Source organism: Pyrus communis, chromosome 10 (genome assembly GCF_963583255.1).
Source record: "Pyrus communis chromosome 10, drPyrComm1.1, whole genome shotgun sequence".
NCBI lineage: Eukaryota > Viridiplantae > Streptophyta > Magnoliopsida > Rosales > Rosaceae > Pyrus > Pyrus communis.
The window spans coordinates 3,033,230-3,049,416 of record NC_084812.1 but is presented as its reverse complement, the minus strand read 5'-3'; the positions used below and the strand labels follow the sequence as shown (position 1 = coordinate 3,049,416).

The 16,187-nt window shown below is 34.8% G+C and overlaps 2 protein-coding genes and 1 pseudogene across 6 annotated transcripts in view; all 3 read left to right on the top strand.

Moving 5' to 3' along the window:
* LOC137747668 (disease resistance protein RPV1-like) overlaps positions 1–16,187 on the top strand; it is a 31,354-nt gene that overhangs the window by 8,159 nt on the left and 7,008 nt on the right. The window contains exons 1-5 of one of the 5 annotated variants that reach the window (XM_068487816.1): positions 12,404–12,812; positions 12,953–13,011; positions 13,373–13,489; positions 13,896–14,715; positions 15,527–15,626. The exons of the other annotated variants lie outside the window; for them this stretch is intronic. The gene's annotated coding sequence lies outside the window, so the exon portion shown is untranslated. Of the gene's footprint in view, positions 1–12,403; positions 12,813–12,952; positions 13,012–13,372; positions 13,490–13,895; positions 14,716–15,526; positions 15,627–16,187 lie in introns of those variants that run through there. 5 annotated transcript variants of the gene reach the window in all.
* LOC137747667 (disease resistance protein RUN1-like) lies at positions 1,630–10,895 on the top strand (annotated as a pseudogene).
* On the top strand, positions 9,666–10,693 carry LOC137746944 (3-hydroxyisobutyryl-CoA hydrolase-like protein 3, mitochondrial). The gene is made up of 4 exons (XM_068486950.1): positions 9,666–9,671; positions 9,873–10,154; positions 10,325–10,426; positions 10,589–10,693. The coding sequence occupies exons 1-4, from the start codon at positions 9,666–9,668 to the stop codon at positions 10,691–10,693; spliced, it is 495 nt and encodes a 164-aa protein (XP_068343051.1).

Sequence of the window (16,187 nt, the reverse complement as noted above, 5' to 3'; positions counted from 1 at the left end):
TTAATTACGACCTGACTACTAAAAACTAAACAAAAATAGTCAATCGCTTGCTAAGGAATCCAACTGTCTAATAAATACATTAGTTAATTAGCTCCAATAAGATTTAGGGTTGTTGCTTACATATATAAAAAGACAGCGTTAGCTACCTTGTCCTTTCAAAACATTGTTTATAAATGGCATGATTGCATCCATTTGGGTGTATTATATGGTTCATTTGACTAATTAATTACGACCTGACTACTAAACTAAACAAAAACAGTTAACCACTTGTTAAGGAACCCAATTGCCTAATAAATACATTAGTTAATTAGTTCCAATAAGATTTAGGGTTGTCGCTTACATATATAAAAAGGCAGCGTTAGCTACCTTGTCCTTTAAAAACATTGTTTATATATGGCATGATGGCATCCATTTGGGTGTATTGTATGGTTCATTTGACTGGTAAGGAAAGATAGCTAATACAAGTTTAATCCTAATGCCTATTTTGCATTAGTTTTTAGCAGTTGAGCCTAAAAACTAATAGATTGTTGTTCATTTGGGTGTATTATATGGTCCGTCCCCAATTGGATCTATTATATTAGAGCACCACTTAATAATTAATACAACGATCTAAGAGATTGTTGTTCTAAATTCATATCTTGTAAATGGTTGAATCATTTATCACTAATCTTGAATAGTTGTTTTTAATTATTCTTTCACATTTCGGTCTTTTTTCTTATCACTTTTGTTTATTATGTGGTTGTTGTCATGTTACTTCTCAAATGCTTCTAAATTCCAAACTAAAATAATGCATTATTGATAATGATAATTAAATACTTGGAATCATCCCAAGAAGTCATTGTTTATAATCTATTGGATAGTCCTTGCCCTTTCATGTTCGTTTCTTTCTTCCTTTCCTCACTTTCACAACACACTTTATCCGTCAACTGTTAGTATGTCGTTTCTCAAGTTCATACGTGAACGTTGTTATATTATAAACTTTTCAATTCTAGCAATGTGAGACAATGAGATAACAAAAAGAATTCTGCTCAAACTCCAACGTGTATAACATCCATCTTGGTGTACTATATGGTTTCTTTTTTTTTTTTTTTTTTTTCTTGGAAACTACTATATGGTTCATTTGCCTAGTAAGGAAAGGCGCAGCTAATAGAAGTATAATCCTGATGCGCATTTTGCAGTCGTTTTAGCAGTGGAGTAGCATAAAACGATCCATTGGGGTGTATTATGTGGTCCACCCCATTTCGATGTATTATATTAGAGCACGGCCTAATAGTTAATACAATCATCCAGTAGATCGTGATCTCATGTTTTGAATCTTGTAAATAGCTGAATTATTTACAGCCCACTTTGAATAAATGTTTATAGTTGTCGTTTCACATTTGGGTCTTTTCTCCTATGTTTTAATACTTTATAATATATATGTTATTTTATTTTGTAATTTATATATTCCAATACAATTATTTATCATTTTAAATTTATATAATATATGATAAATTTACTTAAATCCGTCTAAATCCTAACTCGCCGTCCAACTAATGCTTAGCATCTATTAGGACCTTGTATAATACATGAACCTAGCTCTTGTTATGGAATATTAATGATTAATTATATAAATCAAGCCAAGTCTTGACTTTTGGTTTCACAGCAAAATGGCAAATTTGCCCTCAGTTCCCACGCGTCGATCATCGCTTTAAACGGTTCCTCCTCTTCTCGGTTCTCTTCACTCGGCGTTCTCTCATAAAAAAAATCGGAACGCTGCTTCTCAAATTCTGTCTCCCTCAGCCAGCTCCCCATTCCCCGTTCATATTCGTACTTGGCACACTGGAATAACCACTGAACCAGTAGAACTTTCCTCCGTTCTTCAATTCGATCCGAATAATTTTTTTACCCAGAAAAGCTAGCGTTTCCTGGTGAGTTCTACAGCTTTCTCAGTGTGGGTGTTTCATTTTCGTTTTTGTGATTTTGGATTTGCAAATTTGTTTTCTGTTCAAATTTCCTTTTGTGATTTTGGGGGTTTTGTTTATCGATTCTCTCACTCATCTCTCAGCTCTCTCTCTCACTTTTGAGCTATATCAGTATATGCCGTTGGATTCCGTTTGCTGCTGCTGATCTGCAGGTAAAGCTTCAATTTCCATATAAAGTTTCCATTTTTCATGATTTCTTGAATTTGGGTTTTAAACAATGGAAATACTGCTAGATTCTTATCATTATGTTCTGCTAAATTTTTCAGGCTGAAGAGGATGACGAGAATATTAGTGGTGAATTGTATTCCAGTTTAATTAGGGGAAGAAGGGGTAAACTTATTCTACGTTTTCTTTCGTTTTTAGTTGAGCATTTATTGGTGTTTTCCACAAATTTTTGGATTGTTTGTGTTTGACTTTGATGATCCCAGACCTAATAATTTTGTTTGGTTCTCTTCTTTTGATTTCCCGTTTATATATTCTGCGTTTTCTTATGGCAGTTTTGAACCTTTTTTTTTTCTGAATTTTTGTATGCTTTATGGGCCGTCATTTAATCTGCTTAATTATCATCGTGATCAACTAAGATATCACATTTTTATACACTATAGAGTTTGAGTTACTGGTTGACTTATGAATTGAGAAGTGGATAATGCCATAAAAAATTTGCTAGGAGTAGGAGGGTGTTCTTTGGCACACTATAAAAAGTTTTCTTTTTGTTTTTGGCAAGTTCTTCATATTCATGATTCCATTATCAGTGCATTTGCTTTCCCATGATTTCTCATAAATTGGACGTGAATGTATTCATAGATTTTTATGTTTTTTAGCCAGACAAAGGATTTGATTGAGCAACAGGTGCATCAACCATATATTATTACTACAACTGTACGAGGCCTCAGCGTTACAAGGTCTTGAAATTACCTCTCTCTCTTTTTTGGTTTTTGACAGATTATACGAGATTTTATTGCTGTTAGTTTGATGAAGTTCTCGATTCATGACCATATATTTTTTCAACTTCTACTATTTGGTTTCTGTTGACTTTAACTCTGAGTTGTAGTGGTGTTTGTGTTTTCTAAATTTCTTCCACTAGCTTAGTTTTAGTTTTATTTTTTTTTGTATATATCTCTTCAAAGCAATTCTTGGAGTTGCAATCTTACCAGCTACGAAAAGGAAAGTTATTGAGAAAATCTGTAGAGAAGGGCCTCCTAAATTCTTATGGCCACCAGAAGCTGTAAGTCCTTTTTTAGATCATTCAACAGGGAGATGGTATTCTCCATGACAACTGCTCCAAAACCAATCTCTCCTTTTCCCCTGGATTGACCAAAATATCAACTTCAAAGCAAGTTTTGTCGTGTGTAATGACATTTGTAGGGCAACAGACATTTAACTAATCAGATTTAATTTAGGGCAATTTTGGATTTGCCTTCATTTGTTTTGATTTGTAATTTTATAAGCAATTTTGAGTTTGTGTGAAAAATAATATTGTTTTTTATTCTCTCTCCTCTCTTGAGTCCTAATTGTGTTTCTGTTTCTGGGTTTTGAGTGTTTTGTTGTTTTGCCAGTCAGTGCTGTGTATTTTGCACATGATAAAACTTATTAGTGTAGTACTGTGGTGCTCATTTTTTGGTTAAAAGTTAAAAGAGTCTCTTGTTAAGATTTTGGTTGATTTTTATCCAACTGAGACCAAACTTCAGTGTATACTATCAAGAAACATGTTATCACATGACTGAAATCATCTATTTACATCGATAAACATACAATTACGACATGATTGATATGGATGTATAGACCCAATAGCTTTAGCTATATGTTATAGTTTTACACATAAAAATTGAATGTATCAATTTTAAATCTTTCAACCATGTTATTCAACAGATGCCATAAACTATATATTTTTGAACTCTGTAGAAAAGGAATTCATATGCAACATGATCAGAATGACTACATAAACTACTTGTAAAATATCTTTTCAAAAGCATAAGGAGAAAGAGTGATAGTTATCAACGCATCATTATTGTTGCCCAAGTTTTTGCTAATTTTGAAAGCTATGAATTGCTAATGGATTTACCTTTTTTTTTTGTGTGGAATTTTCAGAGTTTTGGGTCGTCGGTGGAAGAACTTAGTTGCTTGACATTTTGAGGTATATACTTTGCTTTACTTTTGTTTTCGTTTCTTCAATTAGATACAGTTAATTCACACCAATGCTTTTGTTTCTATTGGGTTTTTTAGTTTAAACTTTATCCGGAATCATTTGGTGGGTGTTTGGAACTTTGGAATCATATTTTCAATTGGTTTTGCGAAGTCCTAACTTTTAATTTCATATGGGTCTGACCTTGAGTTTAAAACTTTATCTGGAATCATTTGGTGGGTGTTTGTAACTTTGGAATTAGATTTTTAATTGGTTTTGTGAAGTCCCAACTTTTATTTTCATTTGGATCTGACCTTTTAGCTGTCATTGAAAATAATCATAAAAGTAAAGTTGTGCATTCCTTATTCGGTCTTTGGCAAGCCATCATGCTTGATAACCAAGTAACTGGTTTTTAGTAAATGTTGATTTTGGAAAATTCTTTGTTTAAATTTCTAGGTTCTGATGAATTCTTCATTTAGATTTGGTGACCAACAATCGACCCACCACCAATTTTAAGATCAAGATTGGAGCATGCCTTAAAAAGTGTAAGTCATCTTTCCTTTCTATTTTGTTGATTTTGTCGATTTTGGATTTCTTAGAAAGCTTGCACCTCGGTTCATTTCTGACTAGGGTGTTACCTTTTTTTCTGTGTTGCTTGGAAAATTTTAGAAAGCTTGCATTCAAGTTTGGCTCTTTGAGTAGGACTTCAGGATTGAAGATTGAATTATTGCAAGTCTGTTTTCTTTTTCTTTTGTTTTTGCAAACGAAATTTGAATTATGTTCAACTATGGTTTATGGTTATTTTGTTGATGTTGTTACACTACTCATGATTGCTAATTTTATAACAATCTTCTTTAATACATTATGCATAATGACATTTGTGGAATAATTTCTCAAAACTCATTTTTTATTTGTCCTTTATGCTTCCACAACTTCACAACTTTATAGGCGACTATACGGATTCTATCGTAAAATCTTTTGTATGTAAAACTTTTTCCAACGTTTTCAATGTAAATAGTATTAATCTTCAATCACACAATCTATTATATATTTCAAAGATAATCTTTCATACAATTTCAAATCCTGCAGCAACGCCCGAGTAAAAATTTCTAGTACAATCTAAAGTTGTTTCTCCTATTAAAATATGTCCGTTGAAATGTATTATATATGAAGATGGGCAGGTTGTTTCTCCTATGAAAATATGTCCGTTGTTTCTCCTATGAATAGCTGTTATCACAACCAAGAATCTTTTGGATAGTCTTTGTCCTTTCGTTCCTTTCTTTCCTCTTTTCCTCTCTTTCTTTGCACCTTCCGGCCAACATTATGTCGTTTCTCAAGTCCGTACACCAACATTATTATATTATAAACTTTGTTCTTGGTTCCTGAAGGAGCTTGACTTGGGTTTAGGTATTTCAGGATCGTCTGTTCGACAGCATGAACACAACTACTGCCATTTTTCGGTCGTGATCTGAACCACTGCAGTGCCATAACGGTGGATACCGCCATGACAACCCCCGAAGCCTCCTCTTCATCCTCCTCCAAGTCAAAACTTTGGAATTACGACGTGTTCTTGAGCTTCAGTGGTGTAGACACACGCAATGGTTTCACGGGCCACCTCCACGCGGCATTAACAGACAGGGGATACCAGGCTTACATTGATGAGGACGATCTAGAAAGAGGGGAAGAAATAAAAGAGGAACTGTTCCGGGCAATCGAAGGGGCGAGGATCTCTATCATTGTCTTCTCAAAGAGTTATGCGGACTCGAGTTGGTGTCTTGATGAGCTGGTGAAGATCATGGAGTGCAGATACAAACTGGGGCGACGTGTTTTGCCAATATTCTATCATGTTGATCCTACACATGTTAGGAAGCAGAACGGAGATTTAGCTCAAGCATTTCAGAAGCACGAAGAGGGCATCCGTGAAGAAAAAGATGACAAGGAACGTGAAGCTAAACAAGAAAGGGTAAAGCAATGGAGAAAGGCTCTTACAGAAGCTGCAAATTTGTCTGGCCAACATCTTCAAATCACTGACAATGGGTAATCATTCACCTGTTTTTCAAGATTTGAAACATTTTAGTGAATGACTTAGTCTCTCATATAATTAACATTTTACAGAAGCTAATTAAACATTAATTAACATGCTTAATTAATACACCTTAACCTCTCATTAAAACCTAAACCGTAATTGGAGTTTAATTAATGAATGAATTTCTTTCTTTTATCAAGTTGGTCAAAAAATGCTAGTAGCTAGTTAGAATATATATGAAGGAAAGAAAATTGTCTATGTACTGATAGCTCCTATTGTTAATTGAGTCATGCTAATGCTTACGAATTCAATTTTCAGGCGCGAAGCAAAGCTTATTAGAGAAATTGTTGGCAAGATCATTACGGAATGGCTTCCGAGCGCAAACGAATTAACTGTGGCCAAGCACCCGGTTGGAATCAATTCTCGCATTCAAGATATTATCAATCATCTTTCAGGTGGTGGATCAAATGACGTTGTCATGGTTGGAATTTGGGGGATGGGTGGATTGGGTAAAACAACAGCTGCCAAAGCCATTTATAACCAAATTCATCATAAGTTCCAATTCAAAAGTTTCCTTGCCAACGTTAATGAATATGCTCCGGTTGATTTGCAAGGAAAACTTGTTTCTGACATCTTGAAACAGACCAAGTCTAAGATAACCAGTGTTGATCGAGGTAAGAGTCTGATAAAAAATCATCTCCAACGTAGAAGCGTACTTGTCATTATTGACAATGTAGACAAAGTGGAACAACTAAATGCAATAGCTGGAAATCGTGATTGGTTTGGCCCAGGAAGTAGAATTATCATAACGACACGAGATGAACGTTTACTAAAGCAAGTGAACATGAAAGTGGACAAGACATATCCGCTTAAGGAAATGAATGAAGAAGAAGCTCTGAAGCTCTTTAGTTGGCATGCCTTTGGAAATAGTTGGCCTAATGAAGGATATCTTGAACTCTCAAAAGAGGTTGTTTCTTACTGTGGAGGTTTGCCACTAGCCCTTGAAGTTTTAGGTTCTTCTATGATTGAAAGAACCCCAACAGAGTGGAAAAGTCAGATGGAGAAATTGAAAAAATTTCCTGATGAAGGAATAATGAAACCGCTGAGAGTAAGCTTTGAAAGGCTAGATCTTACACAGAAGGATATATTCCTTGACATTTCTTGTTTCTTTATTGGATGGGATAAGGACTACGTCGCAAAAATATTGGATGGATGTGAGTTTTTTGCAACAGTTGGAATCAATGACCTTCGTGAACGATGCCTTGTAACTGTTGAACACAATAGGTTGAATATGCATGATTTGCTTCAAGAAATGGCCAAACTAATCATTTCTGAAAAATTCCCTCGTCACCCTGGAGAATGGAGTAGGTTGTGGAACCGTCAAGAGGTCACTAAAGTATTGAGAGATAACTCTGTAAGTACATTCCTAATAAAATTTTGAATTTAATGCATCGTACATGAAAAGCACATATAACTCACGGATGTGTATTATACATTAAGTAACATTCATCTCAATTAGCCAACAATAGTACTTGCATGTATTCATACATGTGAACATATGCAAATAATCCGTTTCTTACACATGAATATAACCTTTTGTTAACAGGGAACTGAAGAAGTTGAAGGAATTGCTCTACGTTTCCCTCGTTGGTTTAACATGCCTAGTTTCAGTACAGAAGCATTTGCCAATATGAAGAAACTGAGACTGCTCCAGCTCTACAACGTGCAGCTCAATGGAGAATACAAACATCTCCCCAAAGGGTTAATATGGTTGCGTTGGGAAGAATGCCCTTTAAAGTCCATACCAGATGACTTCTTTGATCAACCAAGACTAGTTATTTTAGAGATAATGTGTAGCAAACTGGTACAAGTGTGGGAGGGCTCCAAGGTACAATCGATTACACATGATGATGTTATGTTTCTATTTGTTTTTGGATTTCCTTCTCTTTTTTTTTATGAGATATTCTTTTTGGATATTAATTTTAATTTTCCTTTTATTTTGTGCAACAGTCACTTGAAAACTTGAAAATCCTTAATCTCGGAAGTTGCCATGACTTAAAAAAATCACCGGACTTTTCAAATCTCCCAAATCTTGAAGAGTTGATATTGCAACGTTGTAAGAGTTTGTCCGAGATTCACCCCTCCATTGGTCATCTTAAAAAACTTTCTTTGGTGAACCTCACAGGCTGCGAGAATCTTTGTTCTCTTCCTGGGGATTTCTACAAGTCCAAATCCGTTCAGACTCTTGTTCTTGATTTTTGTTGTCAATTCAGTGAACTGCCCGAGGATTTAGGGAAGATGATATCATTGAGAGTACTTTCAGCATTTACCACAGCCATAAGACAAGTACCGCGTTCCACAGTAAGATTGAAGAATCTCACTCATTTATCTCTAGCGGGTGTGCATTCGAAGTTTCCTCTGCAATTTCCCGATTCGTTACACGGCTTAGACTCTTTAAGAAATTTATCTCTCTCAGAGATTGATTTTCTTACCCTACCCAGCCTCAGTTGTCTTTCAAAACTTGAAAATTTGCTGTTAAGTAACTGCCATAACCTTCATACCCTACCCAGCCTCAGTCATCTTTCAAAGCTTGAAAGTCTCTGGTTAAATAATTGCTTCAGCCTTCATACAATCTATGATTTACCAACAAATTTGAAATTTCTGGATGCGTCTGGTTGCTACTCTTTGGTAACAATGCCTAATTTTTCGAAAATGTCGAATATGAGAGAACTGAATGCACGTAATTCACGCGCACTCACTGAGGTTCCAGACTTGGATAAGTCATTAAACTCCATGACATGGATTGATATGAGGGGTTGCCCCAAACTCACAGCTGATTTTACGAGGAACGTCCTAAAGGTATCTCTCTCTCTTTAATTGTCTTCCTTTTGCGCACATGCACACACAAAACGTACATGTACATGTGTGTGTGTGTGTGTGTGTGTGTGTGTGTATAGATATGACACTTGCACTGTATATATAGGGATGGACTTCTTGCGGATATGGTGGCATTTTTCTCAATGGGAATTATGTTCCTGATTGGTTCGAGTTTGTCAACAATGGTAATAAAGTCAGTTTTGATATCCTCCCGAGTTATGGTCGTAATTTGGAAGGGCTGACTCTGTTATGCTTTTACTGCTCAAATGGTGATCAGTCAAGCCCTTATATCAGATGTAAAGATGGTCATCCTCGTGCCAGTATTGATATAATTAATCCCGGTTATACGTTTCTTGAATTCAAGGGAATTCCGGTTATAGAAATTTCCGATGTTGTATTTGAAGAATGTTTTCTTTGGCAGGGACAAATATCGAACGATAAGCTCAATTTGCAAAGCTGGGATAAAGTTGAAATAACTTTTGAAATGCCAGAGGCATACTCTTGTTATGCAACAATTAAGAGAACAGGGGTTAATCTAGTATGGGACAAACCTATGAAGGAAAATATGCACGATTTTGATCTTGATGGTAGGTTTTTGATCCAGAGGCACAATCAAGGTGGTGATGCATGCTTCAGCCAAACGCCTCTTTCATTTTTCGATTTCTCAGTTCAATAAATGATGGCAAGTCCACACTTCAGCCCCCGCGGCAGTTCTTTTTCCCGGTAATTTAACCGAAACATCAAGGTATGCCTTTTCTATCCTAAGACGCAATTTCCGATGCTTTAGTGGGGTTAACTTTGGTTGCCATCATCACATTGTCCAATGCGTTTCTTGAGATAAAAGCAACTCCATTGTTGATACAGTTCTTAGGATCCCCATCAGGACATTCAAACAACTGTGACGAAATTCACCACCAACCCAGATTCTGAAGTGCAACTCAAGAGTCTTTTACCTCAAATAACTTCAGCATTTGGTGCAAATAAGTCGGTTCTTGAGGCAATTGATGAACTTAAAAAGCAGCAGCAGAGTTCAGATGCTGCTGGTAAGTTTGTCAATGCCATATGTCTATTGAGCGGCTTGTATGTTGCTGTCAAGTATTTTCTATCAAATTGTTTCTATTGCAGTGGTGAGTGGGCTAAGAAGCTATTTAAGGTCTTGGAAAGGGTGCACCGTTTTCACTTTCTTTGAGACAAAATTAATTCGCTAAAGTTGCATCTGCGCTTGGGAAAAATGACAATCGATTATCCACCGTGAGTCTGGACTTTCTAACTTTTCGTTTCTTTCATATCTAACATTTCCTGAAAGTAACATGTGCTTTACTTGACCAATGCAAGTTAACTGGTGTGATGAAAACTGAATATTGCGTTGCTATAAGATCGTCTCTGTGGATTGATTTTGCTGAAGGTGAGCGGGCAGTTTTGCTGGACAAGGATCAGGTTGGTTAATCATGCTCAAGATTCCTTACTATAAACTTACTTGCTGACGGAGTTGCTGCAACATAAATACAGCCTCTACTAGACCTACAGTTATATAATCATCTTACTTTCCGTATATCAGAACGGATCTTTATCTTTGGCATCGATTTCCTGTCAATGCAGAATCTGAAGTGGAACCCGTCAAAGTTAGAGGAGGTGAATCAGAGTGAAGTGCAAGCTCCCTTCGAGCCATTGAGCCCGAACGGTGGGGAGTTGATGTGTGACTAACTGCGAATTGGAATGCGACAACGTATCCATTGAAATATATTTACTGTTGTGGTAAAATAAGTTGAATGAAACTACATGAGAAGAAAGCACTTTCGCTTGGACGCTTTTAGTACTTTTGTACCGTGTTTTCCTCGGCCATGTGATGTGATCAACTAACATTGTGATTCTCTTTTAGTTGAATTGCACAACTACTAATTGCATGGTCTTTTGGACCCTACTCTTATTAGTGGATAGGTTGAAAACAATATCGATGTTGATTCCTCCTCTTGAGTTTTAAATTATATTTTTGTATAACAGTTGCTTGGGAAGTTGAAAATCGATAATCTCAGTCATTCACATGACCTAACAAAATCACCAGACTTTTCAAAGCTTCAATGGTCTTTCAAGGTTTGAAACGTTGTACTTAAGAGTAGCGCGAAAATCTTCATGATGTCCCCAATTTACCAACAATTTTGAAAAACACAGCGATTATCTTTTGTAGAGACATATGTGAGAACTATAATCGTATCATATTTTATACGTGACTATTATTTTTTTATTTTATATTACAACGAATCGAGCATCTACAGTTTTGCGCTAGTTTCTTCTCTCCCCCCATACCGATACCGCCAAGAAAGTTCAAAATGGTCACTTATTAAGGATTGGTTTGAGATTATGGTGCTCTAAAAGAAAGCAGCTTATTAAACTACTGTCAATAAAAGTAGAAAAAACATAGAAAATGAGAAGTAAGGTCTACCGTACTTCTAGAAAAGTGTTTTTTTTTTTTTAAAGCATAATAATTAATGCTCATTTAATGAACTTTTCAAATGACAAGTATAACCCCACATGTTTTACAAAATTACAATCTTTGCTCATACATTATTTTCTTTGACAATTATTATATCACATTAAATATTATATCTTTTTTAGTCATTTAACATATTTAAAGTAATTTATATAAAAACTTACCAAACACTTTGACATTGTTTTTTATTTAATTAAAAACATTTTTACAAAAAAAGTTTACCAAATACTTAATAACTTTATTTTACAGCGGTTTATTCTCACAACACATTAGATGCATTTTTTTTTTAAAAGCACAACAATACCAAACTAATCCTAATAATGTGAAAAGGAACCATTATTTTTTAGAGAAGAATGTGAAAAGAAACTTAATCAAATAGAGAAACGCGTAATCAACAACACAATATTTAATTATGGAGTGATCTTTTTCCACCGTACATGTCTATTAGAAAGATGTAAGGATACTCTTTTAAAGTGAAACTGTCCATAAACTATCCGCCACTTAATGTATTTGGCATAATATTTTACAATATTTGCACAAAAATAGATTAATTACACTAATACTCTAAGAGTTAGTCGAGTTTTCACAAAATCCCTTTACGTTTAAGACATTACATTAAAAAAGTGTTAATATAATATCTCAAACGTAAAAGAATTTTGTGAAAACTTGTAATATCTCAAACGTAATTAACTTTAAAAACATAAAAAGTTCATGAAAAGAGAATCTGTTAAGCATTTAATCCTTCATATAATAGTTTATTAAGAAATCAGGAGAAGTTGTGTTGAAAAAGAATGCAAATCTCAATCGGGCCAAGAAAATCTACAAAAATTGAATGGCTGTAATCACAGCTAAGAATCTTTTGCATAATCTTTCCTTCCTCTTTTCCTCTCTTTTACCAGGGCACATCTTCATATATATTAGTTTATTAAGGAATCTTTAAAGGTTGTTTTAAAAAGAATGCAAGCATCTCGCTCTCCATCTTTTCTTCTGTCAAAGGAGCTTTTGTATCATGAGTTCGGGTAATGCTTTGGATTTGTAAATAATAGTTTACTTCCCACTCGTCGATCATCGCTTAAAATGATTCCTCCTCTTCTCGGTTCTCTTCATTCCGCTTTTCCTTTCCCTTTCGTTTTTCTCTCTCGTAATTCTCAGCCTCTGTCGGTCTCCAACCTCGCTTTCGTTGGCTCCCAAATCGGCTTCTCTCGCTCTCCAACCTCTCACGAATTACAAACAAGGTGCTTTCTTGCTGGAAATACCACTGAACCAGTACAACTTTCCTCGGTTCTTCTATTCGATTCGAATAAAGTTTTTACCCAGCAAAGCTAGCGTTTCCTGGTGAGTTTTACAGCTTTTTCTCAGTGTGGGTGTTTCAATTTCGTTTTTGTGATTTTGGATTTGCAAATTTGTTTTCTGTTCAAATTTCCTTCTGTAATTTTGGGGGTTTTTGTTTACCGATTCTCTTACTCATCTCTCAGCTTTCTCTCACTTTTGAGGTACATGCCGTTGGATTCCGTTTGCTGCTGCTGATCTGCAGGTAAAGCTTCAATTTCTATATAAAGTTTCCATTTTTCATGATTTCTTGAATTTGGGTTTTAAACAATGGAAATACTGCTAGATTCTTATCATTATGTGCAAATTACTGGTGATTTGGATTGGTGCCTGAGATTTAGAGAATGGCTTGCGGCTTTAATTTCTTTTTCCTTCATTATTACTGTTTTCAAATTTTTTATTGCTGGGTATTGATAATTTGTAGTCTGTGAGGGCTTGAGTCTGTTGGAATTTTGAATGGTTATTGCTTCATCGGAATTTGGGTGCTCCAAATTTTGAATTAGAAGAAACCCATTTGATTAATATTTTTGGTGGATAGCCTGTTTTCTCTGTTATTTCTTCCCCAGTTGGAAAGTGGAAGCCCCAACTTTGAGCTCAGAGCTTGAATTTCTGAATCATTCGTTTCTCTGCCCTCTCATCAGTCACTCTTGATCCTCTCTCGGAGGAGCACTACATATTTAAAGGTGATGCCGGTATGTGATTCCCGCTCCATCTCATCTTTCTTTTTTTAATCTTACTGGGTAATTTTCCAGCTCTATCAAGTAATACTCCATTTAATTGCTTAATTGAGGTTTTATGTTTCTCATTTTCGCTCTTTCATCAGTTCATTGGCTTTGATGTTGGGCTTAAGTAAATGGGAAATCATTAATTGGCATTGTTCAAGATATAATTCTGTGTTTTTGGATTTGTGAAACGATTTGGCTAATGAAGAGAGTGGTTTTTTTGTATATAGATTACACACATGTGGGCTGATCTATCTTTCCTAATAAATTTCCAATCTGTTTCAGGTATAAAATTTTTCTCATCTATTTGCAAACAAAGTTTCAGTATGTTCTTACTTCTCCTCATGGCAAAACGTTTTGTTTTTAGTAATTGGCAGGCTTAATGTATATGACATTATTTTTGCTTTAGGCATCAAATCACAGTACAAAGGTTGGCAATTATTCTCTCGGTCTTCGTTTTTATAATTTATTTTTTTAGTGAAGGTGTAGTTATTGTGTAATTATCTTTTTTCTTGATTCAATTGCTTTTATTTGTGTGATTTTAATCGGTGGGATTATTTTGAGTGGAAATGCTCAATCTCTTTGTTTACAAAGGATATCATAGGTTATTTTTTTTAGAGTTGATAGTAATGAAAATTTTGCTTTAGTTTCACATGTGCTTATCTATCATTGTTACTGGGCCATAATTTAGTGCCCTACATATTTTGGCTTATTAGATTGGCCTTCATTCGGTGCTTATCTGTGATCGTTAATAATAGCTAGCAGACTTTCTGGGTTTCAAATTCTCAAACAGAATTTCTGACTTGCAAAATCCATTACAAAACTGAAGACATTCCTTCTGTTTTTAACTTTTTACCTCTCCATTGTTGGTTGTGTCAAAAGTATCAATTTTGTTGATTTACATGAACTTCACAAGACATGCAACAAATAAAAAAATTAAAAAAAAAAAAAAAAAAAGAACAAGGCACCGCCTAAAGATGAGACATCTAACAGACGAGTTTCTGTTTTGAACCTATTGTAGTCATTTGGTGTTGCAGTTTTAGTTATCAATTCAACTCCTCCATTGCTAATATTACTGTCTCCATTAAGCGTCTTCATTGAATAATTCTACTAAATTTTTCAGGCTGAAGAGGATGACGAGAATATTAGTGGTGAATTGTATTCCAATTTAATTAGGGGGAGAACAGGTAAACTTATTCTACGTTTTCTTTCGTTTTTAGTTGAGCATTTATTGGTATTTTCCACAAATTTTTGGATTGTTTATGTTTGACTTTGATGATTGTGGCATTTCAGATAATGGTATATCCCAAACCTAATAATTGTGTTTGGTTTTTTCTTCCTTTTTTGCTTCTCTTCTTTTGATTTCCCGTTTATATATTTTGTGTTTTCTTATGGCAGTTTTGAACCTTTCCTTTTCTGAATTTGTATGCTTTATGGGTCGTCATTTAATCTGCTTAATTATCATCATGATCAACTAAGATATCACTTTTTCATACACTATAGACTTTGAGTTACTGTTTGAATTATGAATTGAGAATTGGATAATGCCATAAAAAATTTGCTAGGAGTAGAAGGATGTTCTTGGCACACTATAAGAAGTTTTCTTTTTCTTTTTGGCAAGTTCTTCATATTCATGATTCCGTTATCAATGCATTTGCTTTCCCATGATTTCTCATAAATTGGACGTGAATGTATTTACAGATTTTTATTTTTTTTAGCCAGACAAAGGATTTGATTGAGCAACAGGTGCATCAGCCATGTATTATTATTACAATGGTCTTGAAATTACCTTTCTCTCTTTTTTGGTTTTAGACAGATTAAATGAGATTTTATTGCTGTTAGTTTGATGAAGTTCTCGATTTATGACCATATATTTTTTCAACTTCTACCATTTGGTTTCTGTTGACTTTAACTTTGAGTTGTAGTGGTGATTGTGTCTTCTAAATTTCTTCCAATGGCTTTGTTTTAGTTTGATTTTTATTGTATTTATCTCTTCAGAGCAATTCTTGGAGTTGCAATATTACCAGCTACGAAAAGGAAAGTTATTGAGCAAATCTGGAGAGAAGGACCTCCTAAATTATTATGGCCACCAGAAGCTGTAAGTCCCTTTTTAGATCATTCAACAGGGAGATGATATTCTCCATGACAACTGCTCCAAAACCAATAACTCTTTTTCCCCTGGATTGACCAAAATATCAACTTCAAAGCAAGTTTTGTCGGGTGTAATGACATTTGTAGGGCAACAAGCATTTAACTAATCAGATTTAATTTAGGGCAATTTTGGATTTGCATTCATTTGTTTTGATTTGTAATTTTATAAGCAATAAGCAATTTTGAGTTTGTGTGAAAAATAATATTGTTTTTTTATTCTCTCTCTCTCTCTCTCTCTCTCTCTCTCTCTCTCATGTTTTTGAGGAGTTTGAGTCCCAAGTGTACTTAGTGTAGTACTGTTGTGCTCATTTTTGGTTAAAAGTTAGTCTCTTATTAAGATTTTGGTCGATTTTTATCCAACGACCAAACTTCAGTGTATACTATCAAGAAACATGTATCACATGACTGAAATCATCTATTTACATCGATAAACATTCAATTACGACATGATTGCTATGGATATATAGACCCAATAGCTTTAGCTACATGTTATAGTTTTACACATAAA

Excerpts from the sequence above, each read along its gene's own strand:
- LOC137746944 (XM_068486950.1), top strand. Across the intron at positions 10,155-10,324 it reads TATTTAAGGTCTTGGAAAGG|TTAACTGGTGTGATGAAAAC; the intron begins GTGCACCGTTTT and ends GACCAATGCAAG. Across the intron at positions 10,427-10,588 it reads TTTTGCTGGACAAGGATCAG|AATCTGAAGTGGAACCCGTC; the intron begins GTTGGTTAATCA and ends CTGTCAATGCAG.